The following is a 24,044-nucleotide window of genomic DNA, read 5'->3' on the forward strand; positions in this document are numbered from 1 at the left end:
GGCTCAGGCAAGACAAGTGCCTTCACCCCCCAAAGTATCTCTCTGGACCTTTCCATATATTTCAAAGTCTCAAGTTAATTGTATAAATGGTTTTATTGGTGATTTCTCATCTTAAGAGTACCAAGTATCCCCTCTATTCATATCGATATTTTGTTCCCTTTGTTTAAAAGTTCTTTTTATCTTCCACAATATTGGGTTGTGAAGCAATTATCATTTCTTTTCATGAAAGCTGAAGCAACAGCTGCTTGCAAAGGGTTGGGGAGCTGAGAAGCAGGATGTAGTGGAAGGGTAGGGTCATCCCCCTTCTCTGTCCCCTGCAGGCTGCATTCTTGAAAGCCTGGTATTGCTATAGCAAACTCATCCAAGTGGCTGCCTGCTAGCGTCAGAACAGTCCTCTCAGGGAACAGAGGTGCAAAAGGCTTGAGTGACTAACTGTTTTAGTGTTAATAATGTGTTTTCTAGCAGACTTGGAGGTTAGACTCCTCTCCCTATTCTGGACCCTTAATGAGTTCAGAAGAAAGAGTTTCAAGGAGATAGAGGAGAATGATATTCAGATAACTCCTCATTTTTGCTTGTTTCTTTGTTGAATTGGGAGGGGACACACATTGGTAGTGCTCAGGGTTCACTCCTGGATCTGTGCTCAAGGATCACTCATGGCAGTGCTTGGAGAACCGTGTGGAATTTTTCCTTTTGATCATTTTCAATCACCTTGCCTAGAAGACAGGATCTTGGAGCCAAGGGCAGGGCCACACTCATGTCAAGCCATGTCATGCTTCCTTCTACCTAGGCAGGGTAGAGGAGAGATGTGGGAAAGGGTGGGTTGCAAAGATGGGAATCCCAGAGCTGATTGGAACATGACTTTTGCTTTCGCCATCGTGGATTCAGAATTTATAAAGCCTGGGAGTCTTTGAGATGGAAGCCTTTTCCCCTCCAGACTCCAATCAGAAGCCGGCCCCCTGACCATATGGCCCTTAGCAAAGTTTGTGAGAGTAGAAATAACCTCCCTGTGGCCTTCCCTGAGCCTCTCCAGCAGCTGTTGATCTTGCCTGAACAGAGGACAATTGTTGCATTTCTTGCCCTGGAAGCATTTCTTGCCTCGGGAGACTTACCAAGTTGAGTTGGAGCCAGAGGGTGGGGGTAGGGGGAAATCAACAGTTCAAAAAACACCGCAGTAAATTAAAGTTCCCACCCCCCTGAATCAAGCCAGGAAGACTGGAGATAAGAAAGAGAGACATTTGGTGGGGGGTGGGGGGGAGAGAGAGGGAGGACCCGTAGAAAGTGGGCTCTGTGGTTTTTTGCTTGTGTCTACTAGCAGGAATCCACTAAACACTGGTTTATTTGTGTCCTTCCAGTCCTCATGTGAATAGCAACATGGCCTAGAGACATTTTCTTTCCTTTCCTGGATGGAAGGGGTTTGGGGGCTACACCTGGTGTTGGGTGTCTCTCTGTCCACTCCTGGCTCTGTGCTCAGGAGCGACCCCTGGAAGTGCTCAGGGTACAATATGTGGTGCCAGGGATTCAAACCCATGCTGAGGCTGCCACAGCCACATACAAGGCAAGTGTCTTACTCAATGCACTATCTCTCCCACCCAACATTTTCTGTTTAGTGTCAGCATTAAAGTTTCTTAACAATTGGGAACTTCACAGTTAGCATATAACAAGTTAAAGCAAATCTAGGTGTCAGTATCTTGTTCTTTTCCAATGTTCCTGCTTCCTTTTGTAAGTCTGCCTCATTCACTTGCCAGTGACTTGACAAAACCTCTCCACAGTGCAGAGGAGAGCTTCAAAAACTCTTTCATTCACCACCCCTTTTCACTTCAGACATTTTTACACTACTCTACATATATAGATTTATAAAAATAGATGTATAGGAGCCAGTAGATACAGCCGTAAGAGCACATATGCAACTGACCCACGCCCCATTCCCAGCATTACTCATCCCCCAATCAATTCCAGGTGCAGCTCTGGAGGTCCCAGGGGTGGCTGGGTATCCCCAGAAGCACAGGATCTCACCAGCATTGTAGCCTCAAGCTTTTGTGCTCAACTGCAGGCCTGATTGACCAAGAATTGCTGGTGGGGCCTCTAGGAACCCTGAGCACTGCATGGGATATCCAATATAAAGTAGCACTGTAGCACTATCCTCCAGCTGTTCATCGATTTTCTCGAGCGGGCCCAGTAACGTCTCCATTGTGAGACTTGTTGTTGCTGTGTTTGGCATATAGAATACGTCACAAGTAGCTTGCCAGGCTTTGCTGTGCAGGCGAGATACTCTCAGTAGCTTGCCGGGCTGTCCAAAAGGGGCGGAGAATCGAACTTGGGTGGCCAGGTCGGCCGCATGCAAGGCAAAAGCCCTATCCGCTGTGCTATTAGCATACAAATAAAAATATATTCTAATAATAAATCCGAGCACTGTAGCACTGTCCTCCCGTTGTTCATCAATTTGCTCGAGCAGGCACCAGTAACGTCTCCATTGTGAGACTTGTTGTTACTGTTTTTGGCATATCGAATACGTCACAGGTAGCTTGCCAGGGTTTGCTGTGCGGGCAGGATACTCTCAGCAGCTTGCTGGGCTCTCCAAGAGGGGCGGAGGAATAGAACCCGGGTTGGCTGTGTGAAAGGAAAACGCCCTACTGACTATGCTATCACTCCATCCCTAAGACATTTATTTTAAAACACACTTAAACATGTTTTTACCCCCACATTGCTTATGTTTAAATGTTTGTAATAGTTTTTAAGGATGCTTAGGGTATAGGGGCAGAGATATAGTATGGGGCTATGGTGCTTGTCTTGCATGTGGCCGATCCTGGTTCAATCACTGGTCCCCCTAAGCACTGACAGAAGTGGTTCCTGCACAGAGACAGGAGAAAACCCTGAGCATAACTGGGTATGGCCCTAAAACCAAAAAAGAGATAAATCTTTGTATTCATTTCATTTAACTTAGTTTATCTTATTTACTGTGATGTGCAATACTGTTAATATTAATGATTCAGGAATACCATGTTACTACAACACGCCCACCACCAGCATTTCTAACATTCAAAACGAATCAACATTGGCTCAAAGCTAGGGTCCAAAGATGCAGTGTTTGAGGAACTTCAGTGCTGTGCTTGGTGATGCACAGGAAAAAATGTGGTGCTGGGAACTGAACCTGGGCAGGTGCATACTAGGCATGTATCCCATCTCTCAACTCCCTAAGTGGTTTTCAAGATCTCATATTTCTGGGCCCTTGTCCAGACCTGAAGCATCATAATGGTGCATCAGAGAATCTGCGTAGTTAACAAGTTCCACATCTTATTCTATACACACTGAAGTTGAGAACCTCTGATCTGGATTCTTACAACTTCTCTTTTGCAGTTGCCTCTTTCAGGATAGTTCTTTCTATATTCTCTGCTTGGCAAAATCCCGCCCCCTCTGTGGAGGATGGAGCTGCCTTCCCCAAGCTTTCCCTGATTTCCTTTCTCTAATGCTGACTCCTCTCTTGCTGCTATTGAATGGAGGATACGTGGGTCTAATAACTTGGGGTGGGATTATGTTAGAGACTTGACAAGGCACTGGTGGCCATGGAGCTATACGAAAGATTTGGGTTTTAACACCCATTCCCCCAACACTTTATTTGGAAAAATATGGCAGGAAATTCAGAGGAATACCAGTATACTCTCCACCTAGGAACTATTAACACTCATATTTGCACACACACTCTCATACCATACACAAATCAGTAATGAAATAGATATGTATTTGGTTCCATTTGAAACCGAATTGCACTAACAATGTCACTTCAGACATAAACACTTCAGCCTATATCTTGTAAGAACATGCATCCTCTTAGCCTCTTACATGCTCATGATGCCATAATCACAACCAAGAAATGTAGCATGTATAGAATAATGACCTTAAATTTGGAGTCCATATTATAATGTCTCCAATTATCTCCAAAACAAAACAAACCAACTGCTAGTGTTGATACAGGATTTGGTCAATAATCATGAAATTCATGTGATTTTGGATTTTTCTTTTCCTTTTTTTTTCTTTTCCTTTTTTTTAAATTTTTTTTTTGAGAGTCACACTCAGTGATGCTTAGGAGCTACTCCTAACTTCAGAGTTATTTCCAACAGTGCTCAGGTGAACATATGGTGCCAGGGATAGAACCCTGGTCCCCCACATGCATTCATACTATCTTTCTGGCCTTTTTTATTATTATTACTATGGGAGGCACACCTGGTAATGCTTGGGGCTCTGTGCTCAGGGATCACTCCTGGAGATACACAGGGGACCATATGTAGTGCTGGGAAAGAAACTGGGTTTGTCATATGCAGAATTATTGCCTTAAATTCTTACTATCTCTCCAGCCCCTCCACCCCTATTTTAGCTTTTTTTCCTCTCTTAATGTTATTGATTTGTTCATCATGCATACAATCTGAAATTTGGTTGTTTCCTCTTATTTAGATTCACAGTAAATACTTTTGGCAAGGACACTAAAAAGGTAGTTTACTTCCCATTTCAGAGAAGGGAAGTGGAGCCACTCACACGACCCTGTAATTGTTTATTTTTTTTCTTTTGGGGTTTTGGGCAAAATCTGGGGGATCTTGAGGGGTACTCCCAGGCTCTGTGCTCACCAGTCACTCCTAGCTGTGCTGTGGGAACTATATGCAGTGCCAGGAATCCAACTGGGTCTGGCTGCATACAAGCAAGCACCTTAACCTGCTGTGCTATAAAATGTGTTTATTTATGGAAGCCGGAGTTTTGTAGGAGTCTTCATTGTAAAGGTGCATTTGTTTCTCTGAAATTGAGAAGTCATGTAGAAAGTAACCTGAATGTGGGTATTTCACAAGCTCTTAATATTGATTCTAGTGAGGCTTTTTTTACATGATGTGATATGAGTAAGGGGTCTCAAAAGCCCTCTCTACTGTTGCTCCACCTAAATATGAACTCAGCTCAGATTTATCATCTCTGCCTTCTCCACTCATTTCTTATTCCACCTCCAAATACCCACTCACGCCTGGGCCAAAGTCCCCTGCAAGAGAGAGACAGGGGTGGGTCTGGTGGGTCATTGTCTCCTCCCTTAGTTGCCTCACTCCCTAAACTACTCAGTTCATTGGCCTTGTAAAGAAGATCTTGTGCAAAAGTTCCAGGTATGTTTGAGGCTAGAGAAACCTAGACCTGAATATGTTTATGGACAGAACTCCTAACTGGGTTTGTGGGAAGTGGCAGACATGGATCCAAGCATCATTGATTCCAGTTCCAAACCCCAAAACTAGCAGGTAAGTAAATTTCTTTCATCTTGTTCTCATCTTCCCAGACCATACTTCTGGACTAACATGCCATTTCTGTCTTTTTAAACTCTATTTAAACACATTGATTTACAAAGTTGTTCATAATATGGTTGGTATGGGCATTCAATGTTCCAACACCAATTCCACCATCAGTGTGACCTTCCACCATAGTCCCCAGTTTCCCACCCACCCTCCAAGCCCTTAGCAGGCACAAAATAATTTATTTTATATTGCTTGTTACAACTAAATGGCTAATGGAATTATAAAAAAAAACTTCAGTAAAATAAATTGTGAAAATTATTATATCTAACCATTAAGTCCTTCTCTGAGGGTTTACTAAACTGTTGTTAGTTGAGCCTTCTGTGCTAACATTTTTGTTTATTGAGCTTAGTTGGCTTCTATATTACTGTCCCAACTATTTGGTGTACTCGTACAGGGATGTCAGCATTGTGGAATTCACACATGATTTCATGGAGCGGGGAGAGGGAGGATCCAAAGTGGGGAGTTCCATGAGGCTGGGAGGCTCATTATAGCCTGCCCAGTGCAGAAATCTTGAGATGTTGTGGCATAGGCAACCGCAGGCTCCAGGAACTTCAGGATCTCTAGAACTGGGCCTATGAGTTTATATGGCTGCAGCAGTAGGATGTGGTTGAGATTACTGGGGATTCAGAAAGTATGGGGTTTGTGGGGGGAGACTGCTTGCCTCTACTCTGAGAAGACCCAGACCCCACAGTTTTCAACCTAAATACCTGTGTACCTGTAATTTTCACTGGTTTGGCATCTCTGCAGAGGTTAGTTATGAAGCAGTGGAGTTGGGTCATTGGCATGATGGCAGCTGTGGTGTGTGGATATCTGACAGGGCTTTGGCAGGGTGAGGACTCAGCCCACCCACTCCTGAGGGAATCTCAGAGGTTTCAGCCAGAAGAACCCTGTACCCATGAATTTTAGTGGTTTGGCTTGTATCTTTCAGAGATTAGTCACGAATCTGTAAAGCTGGGTGGATGAGTTTACATGTGGTGCCTGTGGGATGTGGGTGTTGCTAATTGCTTTCTTGATCAAGAAGAGAGCCAAGAAGTCATGTGATCTGGGAGTTTATGAACCATAGCCATAGACAGTCTAGAACAGTTATGCATATCCTCTTCAGTGTCACCTTTATGAGTGAACTGAGTCAAGCACTTTGTACATATCACACCATTTGATCCTGATTATATGAATCCCACGATTTGACACATGGGAAAATGGAGGCTCAGAGAGGTTAAGTAACTCCCCCAAGGTTGCACAGCTATGAAGTGTGTGAATTGGGTTGCTGCAACTTGGATGAAACTGAAGTGTATCATGCTGCGCAAAATACTTCAGAGAGAGGACAAGAACCAGATGCTCTCACTCATCTGGGGTATTTAGGGAAACAAATCAATGGAGTATACAATATCAATTGATAGAAAACCCTGAGTACTGGAGTAAAATCTGAGAACACCAGATTTTTGGTGGGGACAGGATGTGGAACAGATGGGCTGGAAATGACGTGTGGGGTCTTGGGCACCTGAGTGGTTGTGAGGTGAGATAACTGAATATACCAAGACCATAAAACTCAATACTACTGTGAACACATTACTTCAATTATAATAATTTAAAGGGAGTGCTGAGAGATAGTACAGTGAGTAAGATTTGCACATAATGCACCTGGATTTGATCCCTGGTACCCTATATGGTCCTCCCAGTCAGGAGTAACTAATCTCTGAGCACTGAGTCAGGAGTAAGCCCTGAGCACCACTGGGTGTTGCTCAGAAAGCAAAAAAAATATTAATAAAAGAAAAAAGAAATCAAAAGAGTGGAATCTGGAGCTGGCGCCAAAGGTTGAGGCATGGGGCCTGGAGCGATAGCACAGCGGATAGGGCATTTGCCTTGCACGTGGCCAACCTGGGTTCGATTCCCAGCATCCCATATGGTCCCCCAAGCACCGTCAGGAGTGATTTCTGAGTGCAGAGCCAGGAGTAACCCCTGAGCATCGCCGAGTGTGACCCAAAAAAGGAAAAAAAAACATTTAAAAAAGGTTGGGGCACAAACTTTGCATGCAGGAGCCCTGAGTTCAATTCCCAAGCCAGGCACTGGCCCAAAAGAAAGTAGAATGAGGGGGAGGTGTGGTAGTGTAGCTAATAGGGCATTTGTCTTGCATTTGGCCCACAAGTGTTCAATCCCCAGTACCCCATAGCGTCCTCTGGGCCTGCCAGGAGTAATTCCTGACTGCAGAGCCAGGAATAACCCCTGAGCACGCCGTGTGTGGTCCAAAAGCCAAAAAAAAAAAAAAAAAGAAAGAAAAAGAAAGCAAAGAAATGAAAAGAAAACAGAATGGGAACTGGAAATAAATTGTCTCCCAATGATAAGTGTGCATGCTCTTCAACACTGCTGTTCGCCTCAATGAGCAATAATTGAACTAGACTTCAGAATTCTCTCTCAGTTTCCTTCTGGAGGGTTCCAGACCCACTATTATGTTCTTTGGAGGGAGGAAGCAGCGAGGCTTAACTGATTCTCTTTCAAGATGGCAATACAGTACAGTCGAGAAATCAATTGGTATTCCTGTGGTCTTACAGCAACTGAATAACTGAGCAGGGCTGTTGATGGAGAGACCTTAAGCTCTTGCTTATGAATTTGATTTTGATTTAAGAGGCAGCTGAGAGCCACTGTGATTTCTGCGTGGTGCTTGCTGAATCCAGAGTGGGTTCAGGATAAATTCATATCTCCATCCTTTGTGTAGGAAAATGCTGCTGCTTGATAATAAACAGGTTCTCCAGGTTTGCTGAAAAATACCCGTGTTGCCTACCAGCTCCTTCTGTGCTAGGCACACTTGATAGATTGTCTTTAGGTTTACAGCTCTCTATCCAGCTTGTCTCTGGAGGGGAAAAACGCTCCTTCTTAGATTTTAGCTACTGCAAGAAACTCTCTCAAACGCCCCCACATTCGTACTTTCCATTCTCAATAAACAAAAAAAATGCCATCTAAAGGTGCTCCAATTTTGTGGACCCTGGGTTTCCTCCATCATTGCCCAAGTCTCCCATGAGCTATGCTGTCAAACACTGCAGTGGAATGGGAAAAATTAATTAAATAGGCCTAAACCATCAAAAGCAAGCCTTGGATGGAGAGAGTACAGCAGGCAAGATGCCTTGTGGCAAGAAACTTACCCAGATTCAACGGCCAACACCTAATATCGTCGCAGAGTGCTGCCAGGAGTCACCCCAGAGCAAGGAGTAAGCCCCGAGTTCAATGAGTTCAACTGCCGGGTGTGCCACCCCCACCCCCACCACACACACAAATAAAACAGCAATCATTTCTCTTGCTAGCAAGTGTTGTGTAATTTCGGAGTTTGTTGCACACTTTATCTTTAGTTTCAGGGTTGCTATTCCTTAGCGACGGAGGTGTCAAGAAAATCTCTCTGCACCTGTTGCAAAACTTTGGCTATGACTGGAGAGAGGCGCTTGCAACTAGTGTCTCATCCCAATTTTAGTGTCTGCGTTAGGGAAGCAAGCATGTGGACATATAAAGTATCATCCAAGCTTAGCATATGTCTGGAAAGATTCAGTAGCATCACCCAGAGACACAGATTTCCAACTTGGAAAAGTCCTAAAAGGTCATTTATCTAAGCCCACCAACCTGCTCCTGACCACCCACCCTCCTACCCACTGCCACTACCTGGAACAGCACATGTGCAAAACATCTGTGCTCTCAGAAACCAAATTTTGAGCTGCTCCAGCGATATGCAACTCACTGACTTCAAGAGGCAGCTGCTCCCTGACTAGCTTTTAAACATTTTTTTTTGCTTTTTGGGTCACACCTGACAATGCGCAGGAGTTACTCCTGGCTCTGCACTCAGGAGTTACTCCTGGCAGTGCTCAGGGGACCACATGGGATGCTGGGAATCGAACCCGGGTCGGCCACATGCACGGCAAACGCTCTACCTGCTCTGCTATCTCTCCAGTCCCTTCCTGACTAGCTTTTAAAAAACATTGAGTAAGAAGTGAAACTAAAGAAATGTCTTATGTAGTGCATATTTGACGCACATGAGTCCTGGGTTCCATCCCCAGCACCACATAGTCAACACCCCATCTTACCCCTCCACCCCGGAGCAACCTCCAGCCAGAACCATCAGGTGTGACCCAAAACCAAAAATAGCAATAATATCTTAAAAATTCTTTTTATAAAATAAGGTGAAATCCAGCCTTCTGATACCTTCTAACCTTTGAGAGCTTCTTCCACTGAAATCTCTCAGAGAACTCACAGGCCCCATCCCCAGACTTCAGCAGATAAAAACTTCTAGTACCAGTTCCCAACCAGGAACCTCTCTGTAATGACTCTTCTCCCCCCCCATAGCTTTCTTTGTGGCCCGCTGGTCCTCAAACTTCTTCCTGCCATGGAAGTTGCCCATCCCATATTTCTGAGGTGCTGCCTGCCTTCCCAGCATGCAAAGGGTCTTGAGGTGCAGGGTGTAGGAGGAGATTGTGTTCTTGAAGGGTCCTCTGCAGCACCCTCACTCTACTGACCAAAGGCCATGGGACAGGACAGGTAAGCAAACAGTTGGAGAGATACATTGGTTTTCTGAGAGGCATCCGTCTAGCTCAGGAAGAAACAGCTCTAACTTAATAATCTGCTCCTCACACACAGTAAGAGACACCCTGGCTTATTCAAAGACACCGTGGGCGGTGCAGAGGATGAATAAGCATGATTCACTGCCACTCTGGCACCCGGGGCACGAAGAATAATAAAACCCAAAGAATTGTAGCGGTCTGAGTAGTAAATTAAGAGATCCGGGGCTCAGCTAGACTCGAGACATCAATGTTACCATGGTAATAAAGGGCCCTAGCATTCAGCAGCTATTACAGATCAGGCATCTAATAGGCTCGTCTATGTCACAGCCAAAGCCCAAGAGGCTAGCAAAGAAGACCAATTAGCATATCCATTCATTAGGGGCTTCTGCACACTTTGTCTCTTAATTCCAATTAGTTGTTTGTTTGAACCAACTTCACTTGCCTGTCTGAGACTCATTAGTGCCTTTTAGCCACTGGAAATAGGCTGAAATCTCCACCAGGATCTCACAATTCCCCAAGTCTTCCTCCCTCCCATCTTGGGGTTGCAAACCCATGGCCTTCAGTCCCTCGAAATGAAAGTCTCACTCATAGTACAACTGTCCTCGACAGATGGAAAGTCTCCTGAGGAATGTTATGCACTCTGGGTTCCTCCTGAAACCCAGTGAAGGAGGGATCTGAGGCCATTATCTGGACCATTCAGGTCAAGGAAATCCTCTCTGTCCTTGGCCAGGGAACCTGCTGACCACGCCTGCTGGCCATGACTCAGGAACTGGCTCTTCCAAAGGGGGAATTTTGGGCACTAGGGACCATCTTGGCATTATCCAACTCGGACAGTAGCTGTTCCAGCTTGAAGGACTGCCCTTCCGACACCCGCCCAAACCCCGCCTATTCCGGGAAGACTTCCCTAATCTTTTCCGTTCCAAATGAGTTCCCCCTCTCAGGGTGCCCTTCCAAGATGACACCCTAGGCAGGGCAGCATTCACTGCTAGGTTGGTCTAGAGCTTCCTCCCCCACCCCTGGCTTCGGAGTCCTCCAGGTGACTCATGTGGAAAGGGCTGGGCTCCTAGAGAGTACTCGATAGCGCCTGGGACAAACAACTCAAGTTCTAGTGCACAGGACCTCCCGGGGAATCCCAGAGGATTTTACCAGTGCCTATGGAGAAAGAGGACACATGTGTCCAAGGATGGCTTTTGACATACTCTCCCCAACCCCCCACACTCCCACAATGGAGGAAATTTATGATGACTGACTAGCAGAATCTCCATTCTGAGGCCAGCATGGCAATTTGTGTTTGTCATTGCTGGTGGCATCATTAATAATGCTGTTTTATGTAATAGGAAATGTTGGCAACAACCATTGCTGTTGGTATAGTCTTTGTTATTGGGCTGTCAAAGGTGAGCCACAGATGGTACACTCTGCCTGATCAGATATCCAAGAGTGGGTCATGCACCAGCATCATTGTATTGGGGAAGGAGTGGGGCCAATACGATTACCAAAAAGAGGTTCAGTAGTTCCTAGTGGTCAGGTGTCAAACCAGGATGCAGGAAGTAAGTGAGAGATCCATAAGGAGATGCAAGCCAGCAATCTCTCTAGTGAGCCCACTGGGCAGACAAACACCCTCACTGGCCCCTCTGTGATGTCTCAGCAAGTTTCTGTTCTCACGGGCAAGACACAGATGCTAACATTCAACAGCTCAGCAAAATATTTAGCCGTAGGAGGCAAGTAGTGTCTGATCAATAAGAAGAAACTCTCATGTCTAAGTCTAGTAGATAGCCTTCCACATCCAAGAAAGAGTATGTATAGCCAGACAATGAATAGCACTGGCTATTTCACCCTTGGGAGCAAAGATCTGCTTGCTTCTTTTTTGAAAATGTTCTGTTTATATTTTTCTAATAAACTTTTCTTAAGCAAAGCAAGCAAATGCTTTCTTCAGTGAATTCTTGTTCAAAGTTCTTGGATGCCTGACTGTACTCGGGGATCACTCCTGAAAGTGCTTCAGGGAACCATATGACCTTATCTAGTGTCAAAGATTGAACCAGAGTCGACTACATGCAAAATAATCTCTTTACTTCATGTACTATGCCTTGGGCCCAGTAAATTTTTCTTACTTTTTGGTTGTTGGAACACACTCAGAGGTGCTCAAGGACTATTCCTGGCTGTGTACTCAGGTGTGACCCCTGGAGATCGTTAGGAGACCATATGCTATGCTGGTGATTAAACCAGGGTCAACTACATGCAAGACAAATGCTTTATTTCCAGTACTGTATCTTCAGACCTCACTGAAGACTTTCACAAATGTGCCTACCCATTCCCCAAGAAATGCACCATAGGAAGAAATGTCAACAACTCTAGATCATTGCATGGTAGAGGTAAAGATAATTTGAAGAGGGTAGTCATATCTTCCTTCCTTTGTGAAATCAGGAGTGCACAGTCTTTGAGACTGTTTACCCATATGTTTCCCATATGCAATCATGTGGCTCTTCTGGAGGAGCAACCCAGTAAAGGGACCTTAGAAGCAGCTGCTAATATCTGGGCCCAAGGGTGGAGCACAGAATTCCAGGAACTGGTATGATTTGCCTTTGAATGTGCTGTCAAAGGCAAAACTTGCCCGTTTTCCCCCATCTCTTGCTTCTGTAGCCACGGCTGTGCTTCCAACTCCATGGGTCACTTCTGGCTCCAGATTGCTCTACTATTCAAGCAGAATGCTTTTCCTCTGAAAAGTGGCAAGAGCAGTCTCTCCTCTTGCATATGAATTCATTCATATTTCTGTCTTTTAGGCCCTCTTGGGTTTTGTTATTTTACCCCACCCAGCAGCTGGCATTCCAGAAGGCAACTTGGGTTATAGTCAAAGTATATTGCAAATATGTTAAGTAAATAGCAGGCTTCGGATTACCCAGTAAGCTAGCAGATGAGAGATTCTGCAAAATGAACGTTTTATTGCCTGAGGCCACGTTATTCAAATGACCTTTTTGCCCTCTCACTTTTGTGCTTTTGGGGTGCCTTTTTGTGTGGTGGTGGCAGTGGTGATTTGGGGGCCACACCCAGAAATGTTCAGGGTTTACTTCTTCTCTGTGCTCCTGGCAGTGCTCAGGAGATCATATGCATTGATGGAGAACAAAACAGAGTCAACTGCATACAAAGCAAACACCGTAACTACCCTGTATTGTCTATCCAGCTCCTGGCTTTCTGCTTTTGATTTCTGGCTTTCCTGCTTTATTGAGATATAACTGACCTATATATATATATAGGTCAGTTATATCAGTTATATAGCATTGAATAAGTTTAAGGTGTTCAGGATGATGATGGTCATATGCAAAATGGTTATCATCACAGTATTAACTAACATCCTTATTACATCACATAATTACGATTTCTTTTTCTTTTTACTTTTGTTTTGTTTGGGTTTGTTCTAACTTTTTTGGAAGAGGGAATGCCACTTCTGGCTGTGTTCATAGCTTACTCCTGACTCTGCACTCAGGGATCACACCTAGCAGGGATCTGGTGACCATACCTATGTGGTGCTAGGAATCGAACCTGGGTTGTCTGTGTGCAAGGCAAATGCCCTATCCACTGTACTATCTTTACAGCCCCACCATTTCTTTCTCATTTAAGATCTACTCTCAGCATTCATTAAGCACAGTGTATAATACAGTTTTATTGAAAACTATAATCACCAGGTTGTTTACTAGTGCCTTTCATCCTATTCGTCTTATAACTGGAAGTTTGTAGCCTTTGCCCAACACCTCCATGTTGTCCCTTGCTCCTGGAAACCACCATTCTATTACATTTCTCTGAGTTCACTGCTTTTAGATTCTACATCTAAGTGAGTTTACACAGTATTTATACTTCTGTAACAAGCTCATTTAGCATGGCATACTCAAGCTTCCTCTGTGTTGTTGCAAGTGGCAGTATTTCTTTCTTTCTCATGGTTGTATAATAGTCCTCTGTATATGTTTTTGTGTATGTAGTCAAATTTTTCAGTTGTTTTCATATTTTGGCTGCTATAACTAATGTCCTTCATACCTGGTTTGGAAACCTTGCAGCAAAACTACACTCTCTTTTCTATCTTGGGGAGACAAGAAGACCAGGTCATCCATCATTGCTTTGGATTTGGTAGCTTTCCAGTATTCTACTTCACATTCAGAAACACATTCAGACTCAGGCACAGAAAGTGTTTAAGAGACAGAGTTCAATGTTTACCGAGACCAGCATATTCCCTGGAATACATTTTGCTTTTATTAAATGCCAAAGAGAGTGATGACCTTCTCTCTCGCTCTCTCTCTCTCTCTCTCTCTCTTTCTTTTATCAGTGAACGATTTCTCTTCAAGCACAGGTAAAGGGTGACACTTTATTTAGGAAGATTTTCAAGTACCAACAAAGATCTCTTGTAAATGAGTTTCTTGTTTGCAATGAGCCACTATGCAAGCTGTCTTCCTCAGAATAGCCTAGACTTGGAATTCCAAATCAATATATCAATCTGAATGCTTGGACTATTTTTGCTTAGTTATAAATATGCCCTGAATCTCAGTATAGGAGATATTCTCTGCCACCTGGGTGTCATTAAGGGGGCAGGGGCAGGTTTGTGAAAGAAGAATTGCAAACTCCACCCTGGCTCTAGTGGGGTGGGCTAAACAAAGCAAAAAATCTCTTCAATAGTCTCACAATTTCTGCTCCTTTCTCTCTCATTAGATTCCACATTAGCTTCAGGAGTTATATATGTCTGAGAAACTGACACTGCAAAGTTCTGGCTTGTTCCCTGCCCTGATGCTAAGGGATAAATATAGATTGCAACCACTACAGAAATTTGGCCAGGATTCCAATGGGTATGAGTGTGTGTGGTGGGGGTGGGGGGCAGTGACCGATGGGGCCATTCTAACATGTAGGCTGGAAAGCTGGAAAGCTATTCTTTAGACCCTCTTTGGAGTGGGGAAGAGGTAAGGCAGGAGCCTGCTCTCTAAAATTGGACTGCCTAATCCACAGTTTAAGGGGTTCCTATATTGACACAAAGAGGGAAGACTGTCGTGGCTGTGTGTGTGTGTGGCGGGGGGTAGCAGGGGAAGGGAGGGCAAAGGGAATCTTTTCTGACACCCTAGATCCTTATGCATGAGATCAGCCTTATGAAAAAAGAAAGTTATTCTTGGCCAACTCCCCTCACCCCCAACTCCCACCCCTGCCCCACCCCTTGCACACACTGATATCCAACTCTCAATTGAGAACGCGACTCAAGATTTCCATTGGATCCATAGTATCTCAGGCGCTAGAGAAGAGCAGAGGGGGCAGGAAGAGAACTGTGTGTGTGTGTGTGTGTGTGTGTGTGTGTGTGTGTCAGGGGTGGGGGAAGAAACGCTCATCTTCATGACCCAGAATATCTCCCCCTCCCTTAGTGATGAGCTTGCTTTTCCATAAGGGCTTTCCTTCGATTCAAGGAAGGGGCCAGCCAATGAGAGAGGGGCATGTTAGATTATTTTGGGGAAGGGCTCATGCCAAGAGGGTTCACTTTTACTAAGCTCCAAGTGGCCCCAGCCACCAGTGTCTCCTGTACCAGCAGAAGCTACAGAACGCTTGCCCATCTGCTTGCCTCTGCCACGTCTTTATCCACTGACCAGCATGAGAAGGCAGCTGCGGTCCAGAAGGGCACCCACCTTTCCGTATGGTTATCGCTTCAGACTTGTGAGTCCCCACACGGCAGGTTATTTTGCTGCAACTTGTCAGTGTGTGTATTTGTGTGTGTGTGTGTGTGTGTGTGTGTGTTGGGTGTGTATGTTTGAGGTCTTAGCTTCTGGCTGCTTCTCCTTTGAATGGGCAGAAACAACAAGATGCAAGAAACCCATTCATTTCCCAGCCCCCCACTGTGGTACCCTAAATTTGTTGAGAGGAGGAAGAATATACCCCCCCACGATTTCCTGTGGAGCAAAGGGAAGGAGAGGGGAACAGTCCAGAGGGAAAGGGGGCTTTTAAACTGTATTTTTCTTGGTGGTCTCAAATTTGAACAGACCTTTAGGAATCTGGAAGTTGAAGTTTCGTTCCAACAGCAGGGAATTTTTCCAAGATGAGGGGGAAGAAGAAAGGAAGCAAAAGGAACAGCTATTCAGCTGTCTCACTCCCTTTGGGGTGAGCCTTTGGGAGCTCCTTGGGAACCCAGCTGCTCTTTATCTAAAGCGACCATTGCAAGCTGTGACAAAAATCCTAGATTCCTTGCTAGAAGGATGATAGGCAGGGGCTTGTCTAGAACCCCTCATTATCTAAAGGAGACAGCTGGAGCTCAGAGCCTACAAGTGCCTCGCAAGTTATCAGAAGAACTGAGAATATAAGTTTCTTCACTTTGAATCCTGTGCTCTTTTCATTCTATTTGTAGAATGCAACTGCCAACCCCCAGATCCCGACCACTCATAGCTACCCTGCTTCCTCATCCCCGCCCCCCCCTGCAACCCCATTTTTTCCGTACCATCATCAGTCTCCAGAGTTCATGCCAAATGTCTTTGAACCCAAACTTGCTTTCCATTTACTTTTCCATAAATCATTAATGGATAGCACACACAGTGCTTCTGTTTGTTTGTTTTTTGGTTTGGGGACCATACCCAGAAGTGTTCAAGGCTTACCCCTAGCTCTTCACTGAGGGATCATCTGGGGAGGTGGATATGGTTCTGGGGATCAAACCTTAGTTGTCTGCTTGCTAGGCAAGTGCCTTATCGGCTGTACTATCTCTACGGCCCACACAGTGTACTTTTGAAGGCAGGATCATTGAAAATCTCCCCAGAGAGGGTTGAGCTCTTGAGCCCCAGTAGCAAACAATGCCGAATCTGGTTTTGCTCTGGGCACAGTCACTTGTGGGACCTGGGAGCTGAGTGAAGGCGAGCAATCCTCACCAGCAGGAGAAATACAAGTTCTTCTAACCCTCTGCCAACATACAGAGGACTTCCCTGAATTTCCCAACATTTCTTCTGACATCTCCCAAATCTCTTCCAGCGTCAGAAGCAGTCACAGTTGATAGGGTATCTGTAATGAGTCGTTTCTCAGTTTCTTTTCTCTGGAATATTTCTTAAAATGCATATCCTTTCCATTCTTTAGGGTTGGGTTTTCCGCTTATCTTTGCAGGCACATAGTTCCATGTGTGTTAATGTTGAATGTCTATCTTACTGCACATCACTACCACCAAAAGTGCCCCCAGACAGTACTGGTTTGGATCTTAAAGGCACTGGGAGATATTGCTCTTTATATGAATTTCCTTGATCAAATTTGTAAAGAAATCAGTTGCTACCCTGAGTCATCACATGTTCATGTCTCTTATAAAATTAACCAACTGTTTTGAATGTTTACAGGAACTTGCTCAAAGGCATGCCATGTGCATATCTTCTGGCTCATGCGTTTCTCCATGTATTTGTTTCTATGTTTATATATTTAGAGTGCAAGTGGTGGAGCCACCTTCTGCCCCTCGGACTCTTCCCTTTTAGGGTGATAGAATGGCCACAGCACACACCCACAGCTGGAGCTCAATACCCTTCCAGACTAGCTCATGAGGGCAGGGCCACTGTAAGAAGCTGGCAGAAATGAAGGCTCCTTATTCCCAACGGATTTCCTACATGATTTCATTCAAGTGTTAGTTGCCCTTCAAAGTCCCTTCCTGGCTGAGTGGGTAGTCTCACCTATGCCTGGAGTCAGGGGAAAGGGAAAACAAGATATTGGCTGTTCCTAAACTTCAGGCAGTGTGAGAGCAGTGGAGAAATTCGCTTGGAGAAGGTTAATTCTTCCCTGGAGGGAAAGCTTTAATGACAAGCCATCTTTAATGGGATTATCGTGAGAGCTCATATCTACAAATAAGATCAGGCTGAGGCTGAGGCCAGCTGCCTCCATTGTGGAGCAGAGGTGGAGGGAACGCTGAGGAAATGGGAAAAGAAAAGAATATGGGTCTGAAATTTGGATGGGAAAGAGAAATTCCTTCACAGAAAAATGTTATTCTCTGAGTTTCCTCAAAGGAGACATAACGCTACCTCCCCACTGCACGGCACCTGATACCTCCCCCTCCAAGGTGAAGGTGACAATCTCTGTGTGAACATCCCCCGCCATTCCGAGTCCTGGCACAGCAGGCTGAAGAGGGCAGTGGGGAGAGGAAATTAAGTCAAGATTTTCTTTGATCACTAGTTACCACACTACAAAGCAAGAGTGGGGCTGGAGCAATAGCACAGCAGGTAGGGAATTTGCCTTGAACGCGGCAGACCTGGATTCGATTTCCAGCATCCCATATCGTCCCTGAGCACCACCAGGGGTAATTCCTGAATGCAGACCCAGGAGTAACCCCTGTGCATTGCCAGGTGTGACAAAGAAAGAAAGAAAGAAAGAAAGAAAGAAAGAAAGAAAGAAAGAAAGAAAGAAAGAGAGAGAGAGAGAGAGAGAGAGAGAAAGAAAGAAAGAAAGAAAGAAAGAAAGAAAGAAAGAAAGAAAGAAAGAAAGAAAGAAAGACAAGGCAAGAACCTTGGTGCCTGTACAGACTGCAGCCACAGAGCTGTGTTTGCACAACTGGGAGAAAAACTCAGAACACTCCTGGGCCAGAGCAACAGCACAATGAATAGGTGTTTGTCTTGCATTTGGCTGACCAGGGTTCAATCCCTGACACCAAATATGGTTCCCAGAGCCCCTCCAAGAGTGATCCCTGAATCCAGAGCCAGGAGACCTGAGCACCATCAGGTGGCAATTAAAAAAAAAACAAACTCACAACCCACCAAAAAGAACACGCATGTGCCCATTCAGTGCGGCAGTAATGGGCTAGATGCTACTAAATCAGACATAAGGAATTCACAGTTTAGTCACATCAGGGCTCACAGTGTCAAGAGACAGAGGGTTCAAAGCTGCCCCTTGTAGTAAACCTGCTGCATGGCTTGGGTAGGATTGTGTATGTCACTTCTCTGAATCTCAGAAGGCCCTGAGAATCTTTGCAGTCCCCAGGCACTTGAAGCAGGTGTGCATTTTCAAACTGCACATGTGAACAAATTAGAGAACTCAAGAGCACTTTTTAGCAAAAGCTCAATAGCTAAGGGAAGATAGGATGTTGAGATGCAAGTTTTGGTGTTCTTCTACTGATGGAGAATAAGCCAGTTTGCTGAGGCACAACACCCCCCCCCCACACACACACATACCATCACCACCATCACCAGCTTCCTCTTCCCCAAGCAGCGTCCTTTAGTAGAGTGTCCTCTAAATGGCCTTTGAGGAATCAGGCAGGGAGGGGGCAGCTTGGAGTCCTGGGCCTCAAGCATTTGACACATCCAACCCTAACAGGTGCACAGGCTGTCAGCTTTCGACAGCAGAGAGAAGGGAGAGCAGCATCGTTGGCTGCAGGCCCCCCTGCTGCACTTTGGCAGACCACCAAGAGCAAAAATCTAGCTCTATAGCCTGGATCTGGGAGGCCTTTGAAATGCCATTTGGTAGCGTCTGGGTCGTTCTTGCAGTGTTTTGGGAAGAAACAATTTCAGCTTTCACATCTCGGCAGTGGCCACTCAACAGATATGAACAAAACACTTACTATGGGCTCTGATGTTGACCTAGGGGAGGTGGTTAGGAGTAGTTGTGGTGAGTGAGGCAGCTTGTATGTGTGTGTGAGTGGGGGAATCCCAGTTCTCTGGTGATCTATTCAACTTCAAGTCAAAAAAAGCCCCAGCTCAAGACGCAGGCAGGGAATCAGCAAATAAACCCACACCTCATGTTCTGCCTGGGAAAGCAGTCAAAGTTTTGAGGAGGGGTACAGCAGCTGGCCAAGCCTCTTAATGTCTGTCCCAGGCTATTTTTAACCACAACTTGGGATGGTGAGGTTGAGCAGCTCAGAAGGGATAGCGGGTAAGGACAAATATGGTTTGGGCTAAGGATTTGCCATCATGGACACAAGTGTCTGAAACGACAACATTCTCCAAAGTTTTACTTAGTTTGGTCCTGACAGGTTCAGGCGCCAGGACAGAGTGGAGATAGAGATAGGAAACTGGCATCCATCCTAGGGAAACAGTCCAGGTGCCTAGAGCTCAGAAAAAATTATCAAACCTCTATGTATTAAATGGGAAGACTCTTGCCTCCCAAAGAACACAGACAAGGAAAATCTGTTTCATGTTATCCAGAGTATGTATAGGAGGAAGTGGACATTTATAGCAATTTACCAATGTTGTGTTGTTTTTCACTGATTGTTGGCTGATTGAATTGTGGCCTTGAAAATTTGCTCTTTTTTGCAAGAAGGAGATTGTGTTTTATCATCATTCCAGGATGATCAGGATGAAGTGAACAAGAATTATTTAGCAGATGAGGAGGAAGAAGCCGAAGAAGAGACTCAGGTGATGATGGCTCCAGATATGGGAGAAGAGGAGGTGGAGGAAGAAGATGAAGAGCAAGAGGAAGAGAAAGAAGAGGATGAAAAGAAGGAGGAAGAAGGACAGGGGCAGCCAGCAGGCAATACCTGGTGGGAAAAATTGCAGATCGTGAGCGAATACCTGTGGGATCCAGAGAAACGGATGTCTCTGGCCCGAACAGGTCAGAGTTGGAGTAAGTCCCGATTGTCCCAATGTCCCAGACAGGTGTCCTTTGCTTTGTGCTTAATGATCGAGTACTCTTTTATCCAACGTTGGATGGGCTTGTTTGCAAACTTCTCTTAGTATTTCATCTAAAAGTATCAATGCCTAGGGAAATGCTTGCACTATGGTCAGATTCCAGCAGCAAAAATCTGAGTAGATGAACAAACTTATTTGCATAGGTGCAACAGCCAATGCAATAAAAGAGGAACATTTAGTATCAGTTGAGATGGCCCAGAAGATGCTTCCCTGGCAAGTGCAAGGTCCAAGTGCAAAGCCCAGTAACACTCACTTCATGAGCGACTCCCAATGAGAAATCGAAAGGGTGGCTAGAGGGCATGGTGACTTAGGATATGCCTCCCATGAACCCCCAGCAAATATGAGGTCTCAAAATGAATCTTCCTCAATGTCCCATGGGCACCAAGGAACCCTGACTTCCCCTCCAAGCCTATGGGGCCCCCTGCCAGAAAGTGTAGAAATGAGTTGGAAAAGCATAGAATTGTGGCTGTAATGATAGTACAGTTGGTAGAGTGCTTGCCTTTGACTGCAGTCAACCTGTGTTTTAGCTCCAGCATCCCATATGGTCCTATGAGTCCACCAGGAGTGATTCCTGAGCACAGAATAAGCACTGCCAAGTGTGGCTTAAATCCTATCCCACCCCCACTCCCCCAAAAGAAAAAGGACAGAATTGAAAGTCCTTCTATCTGTCAGACCATAGGCTCTCCACTTACCCTCTCTCTTACCCTCCACATCTTCCCAACAAGAGAAATTGCTGTCTAGCTTCTCCAGCGGCATCAGCCAGTAGCTGGAATAAGATTTCAAAATCAAAGGACCAGAGAGTTCAATGGGCAGGAACACATGTTTTGCTTGCAGGATACCCTGAGTTTGATTCTTGGCATTGCAAGTACCACAGAAAGCAACCTCTCCCAATTCCAAAAGCACCACACAGGTAGCAGCCTTGGACTATTACCAGAAACCAATGCAAGCTAAAGTTGTAAAGTATTGGGGCTGGAGCAATAGTGCAACTAGATCACTTGCTTTGCATACAACATGACCCAGATTGGATCCCCAGCACCTGATATGGTCTCCCAAGGCCCACCAGGAGTGATCTCTGAGTGTGGAGTCAGGGAGTATATTCTGAGTACCACCAAGTATGGTCCAAGCTGGCCCCCCTTCCAAAAATTACAAAGTTGAATAACTCTGTACAAGACTATTTCTAGGATATGAGACACAAGTTCCTGCTAATCTGCTTGAGTATTTATTTCTCTTTTTTTTGGCTTGAGTATTTCTAAAGTTTTATGGTTTCGCCAAGTAATATCAGAGAAGGAAAGTCAAGAAGCCTATCCCTGGTCCCAGCCTGCAGGCACTTCAGGCATTCAGAGAGTACGTGGAGGATTCAGTCTTAAAGGGACCACTGGCAGAATGATGCTGAGCAGCTCTGGGGCTTGGCCAATGATAGAATCACACTCCTTCCCATTTCTTCTTTGTACCCACTTTCACTTCGCAACTGCCTCAATACTCACCTCTTGAATTCTTTATGCTGAGTTTCCTCACAATACTTTATCTAGGGTAAAATACACACTTGGGTCCCCACTACACAGTCCAGGAAAGAGCAGCTGGTGATTTAGTGTTCAGTGCACCCACAGGAGAAGCCCAAATTAGAGGAGACCATGCGTGTTTGGAATGGGTTCCATAATATTAGGAGTCTCTGTTGCTGTATATGAGGTCTCAAGAGGAGTCTTCCTCAATGTCTCATGGACACCAAGACAACCCTGACTGCTCCTTCCATGCTATGGAAGTCCCCTGACAGAAAGAGGAGAGATGAGCTGAAAAAGCATAGAATTGTGGCTGGTGTGATAGTACAGTTGGTAGGATGCTTATTTATTCTAATGTCCCATTAGATAATTCTCTCCCTTATAGTTTATTACTTTAATTCAACTCAGGCCAGAGAAATAGTACAGAGATCAAGGCTCTTGCCTTGTATGTAGCCCACCCTGGTTCCATCCCTGGAGCCACATAAGGTACCTTGAGCACTGCCAGGACGTATCCCTAAGCACAGAGCCAGGAGAAACCCAGGAACATCTCCAGGCATGAAAAAACAAACAAATTCAACACAATAAGTATGATCCCCTTAGCCCTACTTCCTTGAATTAGGAATGGAGGTTATGGGAGTTCTGAATATCACCCACCTCCCTTTATTCCTCTTCCATTTCCAGTCTCACCCTGTCCAGTTCTCAAACTCACAACTGGAAAAAAATGTACCATTCAAGGAACATTCCAACATTCTTGAAGCTACAGAAAAATACAGGACACTGCAGTGGGGAGTGCGTTGTAGAAGGGGATACAGTTGTTTATCCTTTGCATAAAAAAGAAGGAGGAAAAATAGGTCTTGTGAAATGCCAGTCTGATTCTGGGAGAAAGGGGCCATGCATCAATCGCTAAAGAACCAGCGATTAGAACTTCACCAGATGAGTAGATCCAAAGCACTCCAATGGAGAGCAATCAATCCACAGGCTTCTAATTGTGAATGAGGAAAGCATGTTCAAGTAGCCAAGGAAGATATCTTGGCTTGGACATATCCATGGTAGGACATACCATAGTGGGACATAATGCAGGCTTATGAGTAGAAGGTTTAAGGAGTACTCGGTTTATAGTGATGAGCAAATAGCTCATTCTGAGGCCATCCAACAGATGCCTTGCTGCCCTCTGACTTGAGAACAAGGTGTTTATTTAGGCATTTCAAATCCTGGCACAGCTCTGAACATCAACATCACCAACATACTTGCTCAGCCTATTATTTTACTCTGGGTTTTGCTTTAGTAGTCACACAACCTCTACTTTGAGGAACTATGTTATGTTACTGGAAACTGCCAAAAATCTTCTGAGGGAATAATATTATTATTCCCCTTTTAGGAAGGCAGAGACAGAAGTTTAGAGAATAACTCGTCCAAAGTCATACAGTTTAGATGGGCTTGGGATCGTAAGGGATGTTTCGGTAAAAGTACTAAAGAGTTGAGATCCTAGGGATCTGGAATAGACAAGATGTCCCAGTTGGATTAGATTATGTGGGGCATTCAAGAGAGAACGTGGATCATCCAAATAATAGAATAAAACATGGACCTACAGTAGTTAAAGCGATAGGACATTGGGTAGGACTTTTGCCTTGCATGAAGCCAATCCAAGTCCAATCCCTGGCATCCCATATGGTCCTCCTAGCACCACAGAGGTAATTCCTGATCGTAGAGCCAAGAGAAACCCCTGAGCATTACCTGGTGTAACTCTTCAAAAACAAAACAAAACATGGACTTCCAAAGAAGAAAAGGTTGGAGGGATAAATAGGTCCCAAGGAGTGTACCATGTTTAGTTGTGGCTGTGGCCATTCAGGAGTAGTAGTGACTGAGATGTCTTCCATTAGACCCTAGATCACAGGCCCCTAGTAAAGCTGAGGACACTCATTGCTACTACCATTCTCCCACATTTAAGGTTAAGGTCACATAACTAGAGCCAAAAGAAATCTATCTCCATATAAATGTACCTTGTATTATCTTTTTTTTTGTTCATACATGAAATTGTAACTTCTGCTCCCCCAAGATGACTCCCATGGTGGATCCATTTTTAGCAAGATGGGGCCAGCAGAAGGGAAGAGCAAC

The 24,044-nt window shown here is 44.9% G+C and overlaps 1 protein-coding gene across 4 annotated transcripts in view; it reads left to right on the plus strand.

The window, feature by feature from the left end:
* The first annotated feature begins 15,400 nt into the window (after nucleotides 1-15,400).
* ATP1B4 (ATPase Na+/K+ transporting family member beta 4) overlaps nucleotides 15,401-24,044 on the plus strand; it is a 34,234-nt gene continuing 25,590 nt past the window's right edge. For 2 of the 4 annotated variants that reach the window (XM_056125794.1, XM_056125796.1), the window contains exons 1-2: nucleotides 15,401-15,520; nucleotides 20,092-20,368. In XM_056125794.1, the coding sequence (XP_055981769.1) occupies nucleotides 15,458-15,520; nucleotides 20,092-20,368 (340 nt within the window). In that variant the 5' untranslated portion in view covers nucleotides 15,401-15,457. The remainder of the gene's footprint in view (nucleotides 15,521-20,091; nucleotides 20,369-24,044) is intronic. The other 2 variants (XM_056125795.1, XM_056125797.1) reach the window with 1 other exon arrangement.

Source organism: Sorex fumeus, unplaced genomic scaffold (assembly GCF_029834395.1).
Source record: "Sorex fumeus unplaced genomic scaffold, SorFum_2.1 ptg000058l, whole genome shotgun sequence".
Classification (NCBI taxonomy): Eukaryota; Metazoa; Chordata; class Mammalia; order Eulipotyphla; family Soricidae; genus Sorex; species Sorex fumeus.